General features: G+C 36.4%; 3 protein-coding genes across 3 annotated transcripts in view; all 3 read right to left on the bottom strand.

Moving 5' to 3' along the window:
* On the bottom strand, positions 1,940–7,431 carry LOC18770973 (exocyst complex component EXO70A1). Its single transcript, XM_007204540.2, has 11 exons — positions 6,712–7,431; positions 6,332–6,427; positions 6,022–6,227; positions 5,397–5,633; positions 4,915–5,053; positions 4,585–4,797; positions 3,499–3,704; positions 2,937–3,134; positions 2,759–2,858; positions 2,401–2,630; positions 1,940–2,305 (listed from the first exon to the last, which is right to left on the bottom strand). Exons 1-11 carry the CDS (start codon positions 6,868–6,870, stop codon positions 2,188–2,190), a joined length of 1,902 nt encoding a protein of 633 aa, XP_007204602.1. The 5' UTR covers positions 6,871–7,431; the 3' UTR covers positions 1,940–2,187.
* LOC18770621 (UPF0481 protein At3g47200) lies at positions 7,960–10,283 on the bottom strand. Its single transcript, XM_020569299.1, has 4 exons — positions 10,200–10,283; positions 10,016–10,126; positions 9,514–9,553; positions 7,960–9,448 (listed from the first exon to the last, which is right to left on the bottom strand). The coding sequence occupies exons 2-4, from the start codon at positions 10,038–10,040 to the stop codon at positions 8,101–8,103; spliced, it is 1,413 nt and encodes a 470-aa protein (XP_020424888.1). The 5' UTR covers positions 10,041–10,126; positions 10,200–10,283; the 3' UTR covers positions 7,960–8,100.
* LOC18770852 (60S ribosomal protein L21-1) overlaps positions 12,143–13,502 on the bottom strand; it is a 2,560-nt gene continuing 1,200 nt past the window's right edge. The window contains exon 3 of the mRNA XM_007203760.2: positions 12,143–12,673. Within this exon, the coding sequence (XP_007203822.2) occupies positions 12,416–12,673 (258 nt within the window). The 3' untranslated portion in view covers positions 12,143–12,415. The remainder of the gene's footprint in view (positions 12,674–13,502) is intronic.

The raw sequence follows: 13,502 nt of genomic DNA, 5'->3' as shown, positions 1-13,502 counted from the left end.
GATCGCCTCTTTAGCAATACGAAAACTTCTATGCTTAATTAGAGTTGAATATGGCGAGTAGGTTGTAATTATTAAAATTATATTTGTTTCATAATTCATACATATATCTTTTTTAGTCATTTTATATTAGAATAAATTAGTAATTCAATAAATAATTTGATAATACTCAATTAATTTTAGGGTTCGTTTAGCAATACTCAAATGACATAGATGCCAGAGTTTCTTATTCAAGTGGCAATTAGTAATGGGCAACCTGTGGATTAATGTTTCAATCAGACCTTGCAAGTTGCGCTATCATTTGTATTAAGATAATAGATTTTTCATCTAAAAAAGAGTGATATAATCTCAAGAGATCCAGATTATTTTTAAACTAATTTTGTGCTTTTCATTTTCCTTCTTTCCTTTTCTTTTAAACTAAAACTAGCCTCTCTACACGCGCTTCCGCGCATGCGAGAGGTTTTTTTTATAAAAAATTTAAATTTATTTTAGAATTAAAAAAGATAATGAATATTTGTGTTCCATAAAAATAGGATCCATTATCTAAATTTTCTTTTAATTTTAATTTTTTTAATACGAAAAATTGTGAATTTACCATATTATCCTCATTTAATTAATAATTTCAATTCTTAATGTTTGCATTAACCAAGGGCATTTTCTGGTATTTTGAATGTTTCACCATTCTCTGCCTTTTGCTTTATATATATAGATGTACAGAGTAACTGACTTTTGTGTGTAAATATAATGTACCGATATATATTATAGGTAAATTATTTATTGGAAAATTAATTTTAGGATTGTTTTTTTTTTTAATTCAAATTTTTTTAGAAATTGCCGATGGGTTAGAGGGAGTGCCAACCAAAAGAAATGAGGTGATTGATATGCTATTAATAGGGAGTATTAATTATAATTAAAGCTGTTAATGACATGCTTGAAAATAATATGAAAGTGTAGATGGCATTCATTGTAATTTACTTAATAATACTAGGACACATCTATCTTACATGGCAACCTATTTTAAATTTGTGTTTGAAGTAAAGATTTAAAAGTAGGTGGGTATGTGTCTATGATATAGTCCTATGTTGGAGAACAACCTATGTATCAATTATCCTTTATAAAAAATAAAAAATAAAAAGTAAATGTGGAAATGAGGAATGCTTGCTGGATAATCTTGAGGTTCAAAATGTAAGGTACATGAAGAAAGAAAATGTACAATAATGACCCTCTAATTTTGCTTATGGTTATATATAATTGAAGACACAGCTTACCTTGAGTATCCATCTTCCTGAGATTATCTTATCTTCAGGCACCCCTTTCGTTGGGCAAATGTGGGACTAACTGTTTTCACTTTGCAATTTGTATTCGCTTATAAGGTTTGATGCTACACGTTGAAAAGGCATCCATACTGTTCTTTGACCTGGTTACAAGAAATTAACAAAGTATCAACCAAGTATTCTCCATTCATGAAGCCATGATGATTATCAAATTAATTCAAAGAAAAAAAGCAATTAAAGTTTGCTCTTATTTATTCTTCCATTTTTTAACTTTTTAGCTTATCCTTTTTTAAATCGAAAATATTTAACTCCCTGCACATAAGGAGTTCTTCCTTCTTTGCAAACGAAGTCTAGAAATTTTTCAGTTTTGCTGCTGCATTTTTTTCTTTTTCCTATAAGTTTGTTTGTTGTGGGTTTTGTTTGTATAATTTTGTTTCTTGAATAATTTTGGGTTTTGTTTGTTCTTTTCTTTTTTCTTTTTTCCTAAAACTGATGCTTCCACTTTCTATTCCCGCTCTATACACTGCGGAAAGACATATACAACTATGCCCTTACAACAAATTATCATTATCATTCAAGGATTCGTCATTACAAGAGAGGGGGAGAGAGAGAGAGAGAGAGAGAGAGAGAGAGAGAGAGAGAGAGATTATCTTTGACGCTAGTACTTCCCCTCCAATGATTGTTCTCTCCTAATCTTTTCATGGAAACAAAATTCTAGAAGTGATAAACATCCTTCCAAATTACACATTTTTCTCATTTTAGTAGCTGAAAAAACAAATAGTTAAATAAATTGGAAGAATAATGCAAGCTTTACATGGGACATATAAAATTGGACTATTATTTAACCTCATCATTGTACAAAGAATACCAATTGCAAAGCCAGACCCTTTCAAAACAGGCCTACAACTATATATATCTACCGCTTCGGTTCAGTCCAGGTCTTACTCTCAAAGAATTCATTCAGCATGGACTCGATAGTCTCGGGACGAAACCTTATATACTTCTGTGGGTTCTTCCCATTCTCGATCATAGGCCTGCAACACAGATTACATCCATATTAATGCTGAAAAAAATAAGATTATGAATTTTATTTTTTAAAGGAACGTTTGCAAATGTGAGAAAAACATGCCCGAAACGCTTGACGAATGATCTGTAAGCAGGCAAGAGGACTTCAGCAACAGCCAGCCTCAAAGACTCTCGCAACTCGCTATCGGGAACCGTCCACTGAGATTGCCTTTGATGAAGCTCCTCAAATTGGACGTTGAAGGTCTTGAACCGATCTTTCACCATTGCTCTTGAAAGTGAACTGCTGTCACTACCTGATGAATTTCCTCCTTGGACGGTAAGACACTGCAGAATCTGCATCTCACCAACAAAAACAAAAACAAAAAGGCCGAAAATAACAGAGCAGCTGAGAATGATTTTCAGCTAACATCCACAATCAGAAAGATTATAATGGAGAACAAGATTGATCAAATAATCAAAACCTTTGCCCAAGAAACCCTCTTATACTGATTTGCATGCTGCTGCACGATCCTTCGGTGTATCTGCACCCAGTCGTCCCCCAACAAGTCCTTCGCTTCAGACCTGTATATAATTACTTAACCGGCAATGTTAGGATGCAGATAGGATCAGAATCTATCAAAGAGCAAGACTAGTACGAACCTCCGCACAGATCTCACTATATAGTGAATGTTGTTCATGAGAAATAACTGAGTGAGTGCAGGATCTTTATACTGCTTCGATTTTCCATCCAGATTGTTCTGAAGAGCCTGCATAATCCTTGTAGTTACGGCTGTTAGCTGAGACTCTGAATCACCGTCATCAAACTCTTGAAAAAGTTGCTTGAGTGTAGACTGATAACTGCGAACATTAAAACAGTCATGTGTGATTGTTGCACAGTTAATATCAACAAAGGCCGAGGTAGCTAGAAAGAAAACCAAATTTGGAACTGGGGAAAAGGAAGAAATATAAATAATAATCAAAAGTAATAACTTAGCTAATATAGAAATTATTGTAATAATGAACTTGATAAATTAAATATTACCCTCATAAATAAAGCAGATGAATTTACTATAAGATTGGATCGAGCAATTGATACCGTTTATCAGATCATCCAGAAAGACATCAGCTATCATGATTACTTCAAATTTATACATATATTTGTGAGCTCCTCAGACTGGGGACCAAATAGCAAGAAGAAGAAAGAGCAGGAATCATTACTTACTCGAAGAGAAACTTTACATAGTTTATCACATAGCTTGTCAATGGATGGACAGTTCCATCAAGAACAGTAGTTTTTGTGGCATCTTTTTCAACAGCTTCTTCAAAGTCACCAAAGGTTTCCTGGGCTGTCTGAGCTAGACGTTTTGTCAAACTTACGGCAGATTCCCGCATTTCCATACAAGCTTTACTTCCGAAAAGTAATTCAATCTGAAAAATAAGATCTAAAAATTATATTTAAACCATCAATTTGTTTTCTTAGAAGTATTAAACCAACATTTGATCAACATAAAAAGATAAAGACGAGCCTGCTATGACACCATCAATCCATAGCATCTTGAGCTTCTACGTTTCTGTAAAAGTTCTAATTCCCTTGCAAACTAAATTAATATATGATTTCTGCTTGCCACTACTAATTATTGCAATGTTACCACTTTTCTACATTTTGGCCTTCAATTTACTCCAGTGATCATCTTATGGAATTAAACGCATGAACTTGTTAATCTGAATGCTATTCCTTGAAGAGTTTTAATGTGTTGTTAGAGCCCTTCCAAACTTACACAGTTCCCAATGATTTTAGAAAACGAACAGGAAGGTCATAACCTTGATTCATATCATCACAATAGCATAATTTTCAGATTCATAATAAAACCAACACTACATTATGCATTGTATGCTGCAAGGGACTAAAATATTAATGTGAAGAGTGAACAACGGTATAGAGACAGTTCACTAAGCATATAAACAGAGCTTTTCCAAGATGACATGAACTTGATAAACTCCATGTTTTGACCCAAATTAAAATAAATAGAGCAACTTCAGAAACTTTTTCTTCAACTTGAAGTGCTTTCACAAAAAAGAACTGATGCATAAAACTAGAAACTGTTTGTGTATGTGCGTGTAAAGTTAATTTCCCATACGCCCCATACCTTAAATACCTGTCATGACGTCATCAATCCCTAATAAATTATCCCCCAAAATATATCACAAGAAACTCCCGAAATTTAAAATTAAGTAAACAACTAACCATTTCCAAACAAGTTTGGTCATGCATGGACTAGTTTTTATGTAGTTACTAAAATTTCAATACCTCTGACTGCAGTTCTCTCATTATCTCATACATGTCTAAAAGCACAAATAATTTTTCAGGTGACCTCTTGCTTCTGGCAATGGCCTCCCCAAAACTGAGAAGCACAGCCATACTGTTTGCAGTCACTTCAGCAAAACATGGATTCTTAAGTGAATCGGCACCTTCAAATATTTGATCACAGATTTTCTTTTCCCCAGCAAACAGCAGCTTCACCTGTAAAAAATATATATATATAAATATGATATGATAATAATTGTAAATAAAAACGCAACAGAAAACAACAAACAAACAATTTACAATCAACCGAGTCAAAGTCAAAGAAATCCTTACAGCTATCCTCATATAATGTATCCAATTCCCAATCTTAGCCTCTAAAACCTCCCACTGCATTTTCTGAACATCATCCTTACTAAGTCTTTCCACACCTAGTTTCCTCAGGCTCTGCTCCATAACAGCTGCACGAGTATCCCTGATAGATAAACAACATTTTGCCAGTTTATGAATAAAATGTGAAACAAAGATCACAATGGTTTGAAGTGATGAACTTACACCAGACTCAACCAAGCCTTAAATTCAAATAAGTGGGGTTGGCTACAGGAATCCTTTTTCTCCAATTTTTTCTATCTACAGTTATCCTTACGTTACCTTTTTGATATTCATGTAACAAAGAAAAAGAGCAAATGGAAATATTTCGTATTCTATCTGGAGAATAAAAATAAAAACTGCAAACTCTCCTCCACCATTTTCTTCTTTTTCTAACTTAAGCAATGGTGCAACATACGATTAACCACACAAACGAAAAAAAAAAACACCTGTAGATCCTAAATAGCTGTTGTTGATGGCCAGCTAGAATCATTTGTTGGGCTAAATCATGCAGTAATGGCAGAACCCTTGGAGGAATAAGCGTTAGTGGTGTGTAAATGACAGGTTGTAAGCTTTTGTTTTGGTGCTCTGAACTCTTTCCATCACTTTTCTGTCCAGCTGGATCTGATGACGGCCGTAGAGAGTCAGGAAGACAATCAAATAGACAATCAGGCTCCACAGGCTTACTGAAATACAAAAGAGATAAATCACAGAGTTAATTTGTTATCAGACCTGCTTTCCTATGTTAGGATTGGCATGTCATGGTTTTCAGTTTTAAATTGCATTTCATTTTTCATCAGATCAAACATTGTAGACAATCATCCTCTCTAAGAAGGAAACGATACAACGAAAACACGAACTTAATACACTTAATTAGATATAATGGAAATAGTATATAAATCTTCAGGAAAGCTGGTGCTTGCTTGTCATGTTTATTAATGCAATTCTAATACCAGAGAGAGAGAGGGATTAGTATGTAGACTGACAATTTCTAAGCAGGAAGTGGTAATTGGAATTTGGGAAAAGATGTTTTCTCGTACATGCCTAAAGTTCAATCAGAAAATTAAAACGAACCTGTAATTTGTAAGCAGCTGTCTAAACTCATCTTCAAGCTTTGAGATGGCTTTTGAAAGCAAGGCATTAGCATGGTTAAGCACCCCATCACTGCTCTTAACAGTCTTGTTTTTACTGAAGAACTGAATGATGCTCCTCAACTGATCAATTGCTTCCAAATAGCTCTCCAGGTCCTCATGTGGCCCTCTCAGTATTTTAGCCTCTGCCTAAACAAACACCACAGTTTCCAATCAAATTCTTCACATAAAAACAAGACCAAGTTATAAATCTTAATGCCATGAGTTGATGAAGACAAAGAGAGCTAATTAACCTTGCGTGTGAGGTCGAATTGCCCCAATATCACCTCTGCAGCCTTCAATGTCTTATCAATGTTCTCATGGGCCCTCCGAATCGAATGCGTTCGTATCTACCATCCACAATTACCACAAATTCACAAGGGGCACAAGGAAAAAAAACAAATCGGAAGCCTAAATTTCTGTAAACTAAAGCTAAAGCGTTAAGCAGATCTCGTCAGCTCCAGCTACATATATACATATATGCGAAATGCGAAAAGCAGAGATTTTTCACCGAAAGAGACGTAAATTACAGGAGGCGAAACGAAACGCAGTAGATATTGGAAACATAATGAAGAAGCGTGACATTGTCGTGAGGTTTCTCGGGAAACAAACAGAGAGAGAGAGAGAGAGGTACCTGAGTAGGACGCATGGCGGTCTCCAGAGCGGAGAGACGGTGGTCGAAGGAGCCGAGAATGGAGACCATGCTGTCGGTGATGGTCTGGCTCTTGTGCAGCGCGTCTCTTATGGACGATGCTCTCGCTTCCACGGCCGCCATTGCTTGCGGAACCCCCATCTTTTTCAATTTTTCTTTTTCTCGCCGGATTTTCTCTCTGTGTTTGGCCGGAGAGAAAATTAAAAGTGAAATCGCGAAATTCGTGTGGAGAAATCTGATCAGCGTGGCTTGCGTAAGTCATTCATAAAGAGGATCGTGTTAGTGGATGGCTATTCTATATAAATCTTGTTCCGCCATGTCCCTCTCTCTAATATTTTTGCATTGCACTGCATTCTGTCGCGTTACACTATACGTTGCTTAATACGCACGTGCTAATCAGACTTTCTATATTTGAAAAAAGAAAAAAAAAAAAAAAAAAGTAAATTTTGTCCAACCACTTAAACAAGTACATACAAGAAAAGTAATTTTTTGTCATTCCCTTTAATTAATTACTTCTAAGTTCTAACATTTTTAAGGTGTGCAGAAAAAAAAAATAAAAAAATAAGCTCGAATACAACATTAAAATTCACAATTTATATGGAATATAATAAATAATTGGGACTTCAATAGATGACACCTAAGCTAATAAAGCGTTTGGATCCCGAGTTTTGCATTTAGAGCCTCCACATTTAGTTTCATCCAAGCCATTGTAAAAATCCAACAACTCAAAATATGACACCTAAGCTAATAAAGAGTTTTCTTTTATATTTTTCTAAAACGACGTTGACTAACTCCCCTACTTCTCTCTTTGTGACGTTTCCAGTCCTGTCTTTTCCGCTTTGCATTAGTTTCTTTCCATCCAGACATGGAGTGCAGCTTCTTTTCATGAATTCTGGCTGAATTCCAAATGACAATCAATTGAGGGGTGGTGGCTGTAATCGATGGATATTGCAATGAATTGGGTATTTTTCATGAAAATTGAAAGTTAACAATTTGAGAAATTTTATGAAATGCGGATGATAATGTAGAAGTTCGAGATCCTTATGAGTATTTGAATTGAATCATTGGCTAACTAGATGGCTCTTTCTTGGTATAAGATAATATTTTCAAGCAGGCCTAGCTCTTTCTACAACTAACTGATGAAAGACCCATATTTCTCTTTGAACTTGTTACACGAAATACACGAAGTGTGTCCTGCAAGTATTCTTCAATATTTGCAAAAAGAAAAGGTTCCTTGCAAGCTGCTTCCCATTCAAGTCTTGATTATTCAATACAAGGGATTCTTCTTTGACCTTGGCATCAGAAACTAATTCGGTGCCACTTTACTTCCTCAGTTTTAACACTTTGAAAAAGCATATAAATAATGCAAAGCTATAGGGATAAGATAGAGCATATGGTTTGTACGAGTGTGAGCACAAGGAGTACAATTGCAGCAATTGTAGAAACAACTTTCCATGGAGTGTTGAAATAGTCGCACTGCAGAATAGGTTTCCATCTGTGCCAAGGGGTCTTGCAGTAGGCATTGAGTTTTTTGCAAAGACTAAAGTAATAGTATGGCTGACCCAAACCAACCCCTTGGCCAATATGGTTAAACAGAGTGGACACATCAACGTTGCTCCCCAGCATGCTAGATATAATTTCATGTTCAATTAGCAAGTCCACGTCTTTTGAAGTCTTGATCATGCACCCCATGAGGAACATCAATTCTGAAATGTACTTCACTTGGTGATCATCGTGGCACTGTTCCAAGGCAATCAGGTTCCTGAAGACAGTTTCCGTCCAATCGTCTACCCTAAAATTCGGAATTTTGAGACATCCTCTGTTGAATTGTATGTCAAGTAAGGACCTCGTGCTTGTTGTGGCAAACTTAACTCCAGCATCCTCTAGCGCTGTCACGCTTGGTGGGATTTCATAAAACCTATGGCCATATTCATGCTTTTCGTCCTCCGTAGGCAAGTAGTAGCACCGAATAAAATCAACAAAATGCTTCACTCCGTGGTTAACTCCAGGCACAGGTGCACGATCAGCACCAAACTCGTTGATTTTGACAGAAGCCTTGAAGAACTCATGCGTAAGCTCGACAAAGAATTTGAGAGTTCCTTTGGAGCTATTATCAACTAGGTCATACAAACCCTCAAGAACAAAGAAGGGAATTTGGTTCTCAATCAACAAGACATCATGGAAAACATCTTCGATCATCCGCGGCTTTCTATAAATCCGGTCGCAATTGTCTACATATTCGAAAAACTGGTGCCTGATCATAAGCTCCAAGACAAAAATTGCATCCACCAGCATCAGCTCGGCAAATTCATCACTGCTTAGGTCAATGAGGTCTACATAAAAACGCCTGGCTTTTGCTTCCCACGTTCTCACACGGCCGAGGCATTGGTCTAAGCTGAGCTCGTTTCGGCTCAAGAAGGCCTCTAAGTATTTGAGTTTAAAGATTTGCATTTGTGGGAAACTTCCTTGGTGAAAGTGATAAGGTCCGATTGAGACCACCCGGGGTTCATAGAACTCTTCATTTCCTCTGCGAAATCTCTGGGGGACTTTGTAAATACAACAATCTGGCCAAAACGACGGCGTGTCTCGCACTTTACCCTCGATTAGAATCGCCACTTCATCCCTCGGTTTCTCAACTATTACTGCTGGTGCAGCATTGGTTGATGAAGTCTCCTCTTCCTCTTCCTCTTCCGTAGGGGAGAAGCCAGCGCCATCCAACCTTCGACAAGAATTTTTTTTATCAACTCATATCCAAACAACACTAAAACATTCCAATATACGTACATGTTACCATGACCAATTTCTCCGTGAAAAGCTGATGTGCCTGTCCCGAAAAACCAAAAAAAAAATAAAAAATTTATCTGGTTAAGTTTTCATCGACTACATAAAAAATTAAATAAATTTGTAACTGCTAGAATGCACAGTATGAGTCTCACTCTCACTCAAACTAGAGAAGCCGGTAAAAATTAATTATTAGATTTTGCCTAAGGTTGTGAATGGGTCTAGCACTAAATCGAGTACAATGTTGCGGAGGTTTCGAACTTGGGACTTGTTTCAATATATGGGAGAAGAAGTATCATGAGACTAACTGTTAGTTGAGGCAAACAGCTTGTTAGATATGGTAATAATAAGGGAATGATATCTACCCTTAGTTATATTTCTGATCATGTTTGGAATCTCAATTACGATGAATGTTGTAATCTTTCGGATTTATTCAACAAGAAAAATAAAATGTCGATATGTTTGAGCAAACTAATTTATGAAACACCCTCATCACGCCTCGTACCTTTTTCCGGTTTTGGTTGGAACATCTTTGCTGTATATGAAGATGCTCAAACTATGTCCAAGGCTTCCTGCACAGCCTCAGCTATTACCGCTTCTCCTCTTTCCCTTCATCCTAAATTCAAAACATTTAAAAAATAATAATAATAATAATAATAATAATAAGCATTTTGCATATATAGGCTTACCAGTTTGGCTCACTAGATGAGTCCACCTCTGTAATCAAGATATATTATTTTCAGGCATGGCCTTTAGACAAGCTGTGGAAGTGACTGACCACCTTATAATGGATGGCTATTATATATACACAATGAAAAGTTCCATACTATTCTTTGACATTGTTACAAGAAACATACTAAAGTATTATCCAAGTCGTCATCATAACAAAAGAGAAAGGTTCCTTGCAAGATAGTGCTTTCGAATTTGGAACATTTTCAAAATTGTAAAAAGAAATACTGCTAGACTAGCTGAGAGTTAATCGGTTACCTCTTTGCTTTTGAATTTGGACCCATCGATATCGACCTATATGAACATTTTTAGCAACACTACAGTAAATCCAACACTCATCCATGGCTGAATTCGGGTTGAACCCGGGTTATCCAAATTGATCATGTTAGGATCGAAGTTTATGTTATAATTAAGTGTAATGTGATTACTGAACAACAACATAAACAAGAACTTGAATGTAAATCTCCCACTATTAACAATGTTATGTGCTTGATATTGCTTTTACAGCCCGTCCCCGTCCGTACGTGTCCTCAGGCCCTCATGAAATGACTCGTAATCACTTTACAGGATCCTTACAATAGTATGTGCAAAAACAAACTGTATTTTGGCACACTCCCACACCAGATGGTTCTTTGGAGCATTCGTTAATGCAACTATGTAGCTCGCATCTGCTTGATTGATCAATCAGCTTATGGCACCAGTGCTCCGCATCGCCGCGAACCACTGAGCAAGTGCCGAAGTCAACTGCCTAATTAAAAGGGGGGGAAAAAACCAATAGCTGAATTATGCAAGTTATGCAACCATGAGACCCCCTGAAATAAAGAAGAAGAAAACAATTGAAAACAATAGTTTAATGGTGTAAAGAGAGATGGTACCTGAGACAAGAAGAAATAGCCGAAGAAAACTGGGCTGTATTTATTGATCTGAGAGACACAGAATCAGTTCTATAAAAAAAAAAAAAAAAAAATACTTTGGATCATTACAATCAGAGAAAGATCTTCTTTTGGTAAGCAACAAACGTAAAGGTACCAATTTTCCGTCTCTTTTTTTATTTTTTATTTTGGGTACAAAACCAATTTTCCTTTGGGTAGAGAAAGAAAACAAAATTAACAGGAGTAATTGGAAATCAAGGTTTCTCTGTTTGAAGTTGGAACCCCAGCCCAGCTCACCTTATATTCTTTTCTTAAACCAATACATGGTAGACTTTAGATTAAATGCTTCTGATTCTATCTTATAGGGAGTTCATCTAGTGTCACATTTAATATGAATTGTCTAGTAGAAAACACCACCTTAAAAAAACAACTTTTATCCTATAAATTTGTTCAACTTTTGGCCAATTCAACAAAAATGCAGACTTGAGCCTATCAGAAATGTTGCCACACTACAAGAATTTCTGCAAACCGGACAAAGACGATTTCTATAAACCATGGTCATGAGTTCAAATCCCATAACACGATAGAGGACGAAAGATTACGGTTAAAGCATGGTCTTTGGTCATGCATTCAAATCCCGTAAGACCATAGAGGGTGAAAGATTTGAACCATACATATACATTGCAAACAATGCCAGCTGAATCCAAAAATCTAAAAATTCACATAACTTACACGGAGTAAATAGTTTAAGATTTGCTCATTAATCCAAAAGAACCATTTGAATCTCAAGTTCATACTTGCACAGAAAGTAATGTAGGATTTATGAACTTTTAAAAAAATTCACATGACTTCAGACAAACCATGTGTCAGTGTTTGGATTAAGACAATTAACATAGACACAGTAGAGCCCAGAATTTAGTCCAATCTAAAACAAATATAGGTGTAAAAGAGACTGATATAATTAAACTTTGATCATTAGAAATACCATGAGGTGCTAATTTTTTAATGCAAAAAAAGGGCAAGGTTGAACCTGCAAAATAAGCATTTCTAAAAACCCAGCCACAGCTTTAGCCAGCCAAGTGCTGGGAATAATCAGAAAAAACATAAGCACAACACCACAAATAATATAGGTAATTCCAGACGATTTCCACATTCGCACAAAATTGTACTTGAAAACATCATGTATCATAAAACATTAAACTAAGCAATTTCTGCTGCAGCAGATGAAAGTACCTCAAACTAAAGAAGCACTTGAATAAAATAGACCAGTCCTTGGGGATAACCAACACAACCGTAAAATAGATCTAGTAGCCTCCTTTAAGATCATTGACGACATCATAAGGAATGGGAGTAACAGTTTCCATGACTGCCCCTTCAACCCTGAAACCTGGCTTGGGTCCCTTTGGCTGCCTCTTGGTGCTAATAACCTCACCCTTTGCCTTGGCCTCAGCCTTCAACTGATCATTCTTTATCTTCCTCAAACAGAATTCCTCAGTGCACCTTGAAGGCTGCACATGCTCCACACGCACATGGATCCTCTTCCTGATAATCCTGTTGCCAACCTGATATCATGCACAAGCATACAACTTGTAAACCTTCCAATAATCGATTGCAAAATAAAATATGCAACAATCATTTAGCATCGGGGCAAAAGCAGGATAGAATTCCTCAAATCATGAGACAAAGGGAAACTAGATTTATGACAATGATCAAAATTACAGTGCTCAAATCAAAGCTCCTGATTGATCCAAGTAAAGGATTAACCTACACTATCTCCATTGTACAAAAATGGTTCTTCCTAGAATCACTAACCTACATAATCTTTTATTTCCACAAGTGAAAATAAATTAAAAACTTAATTTCCCGATCCATAAAGGAAAAACTGAATCAAACAAGTCATAACACATCCAGCAGACATGCATAAACTATATATAATCTGCACATAGCTTTCTATTGCTATTATTTCCCAATAGAAGCTGAACATTATTGACAACTTTTCTCGATCTTCCTTGCAGTGAGTTACAAACATCTGACATACAGTAAGCCATTCTCTAACAAGGTGTATTACCCAGCTTCCCATTCAGCATAATCTAGATATCAACAGTACAATTAGCAGCTATAAACTAAAACCATCCGAAACCCACAAACCACAAACCACATAAACATATACATATACATAAAATCCCCATTTCCACCTAACAACAACCACAACAATTGAAGGAAGTTGAGTTGAGGTTCCACCCCAAAACGGATAGAAGTGGAATGTCTACGTCCTTCAAGTCAGCGGAGTAGGGGTAGGGGGGGGTTTAGTTCAGCGCTGGTTCTCCTACCGCCCCAGAATATAGGTTTGCCGAATGTGAAGCTTTAAAGTTTAACCAAGAGAGAGGTGGC

This window comes from Prunus persica, chromosome G7 (assembly GCF_000346465.2).
Source record: "Prunus persica cultivar Lovell chromosome G7, Prunus_persica_NCBIv2, whole genome shotgun sequence".
NCBI lineage: Eukaryota > Viridiplantae > Streptophyta > Magnoliopsida > Rosales > Rosaceae > Prunus > Prunus persica.
Note: the sequence above shows the minus strand (reverse complement) of the source record. Positions and strands in the feature narration are given on the sequence as shown.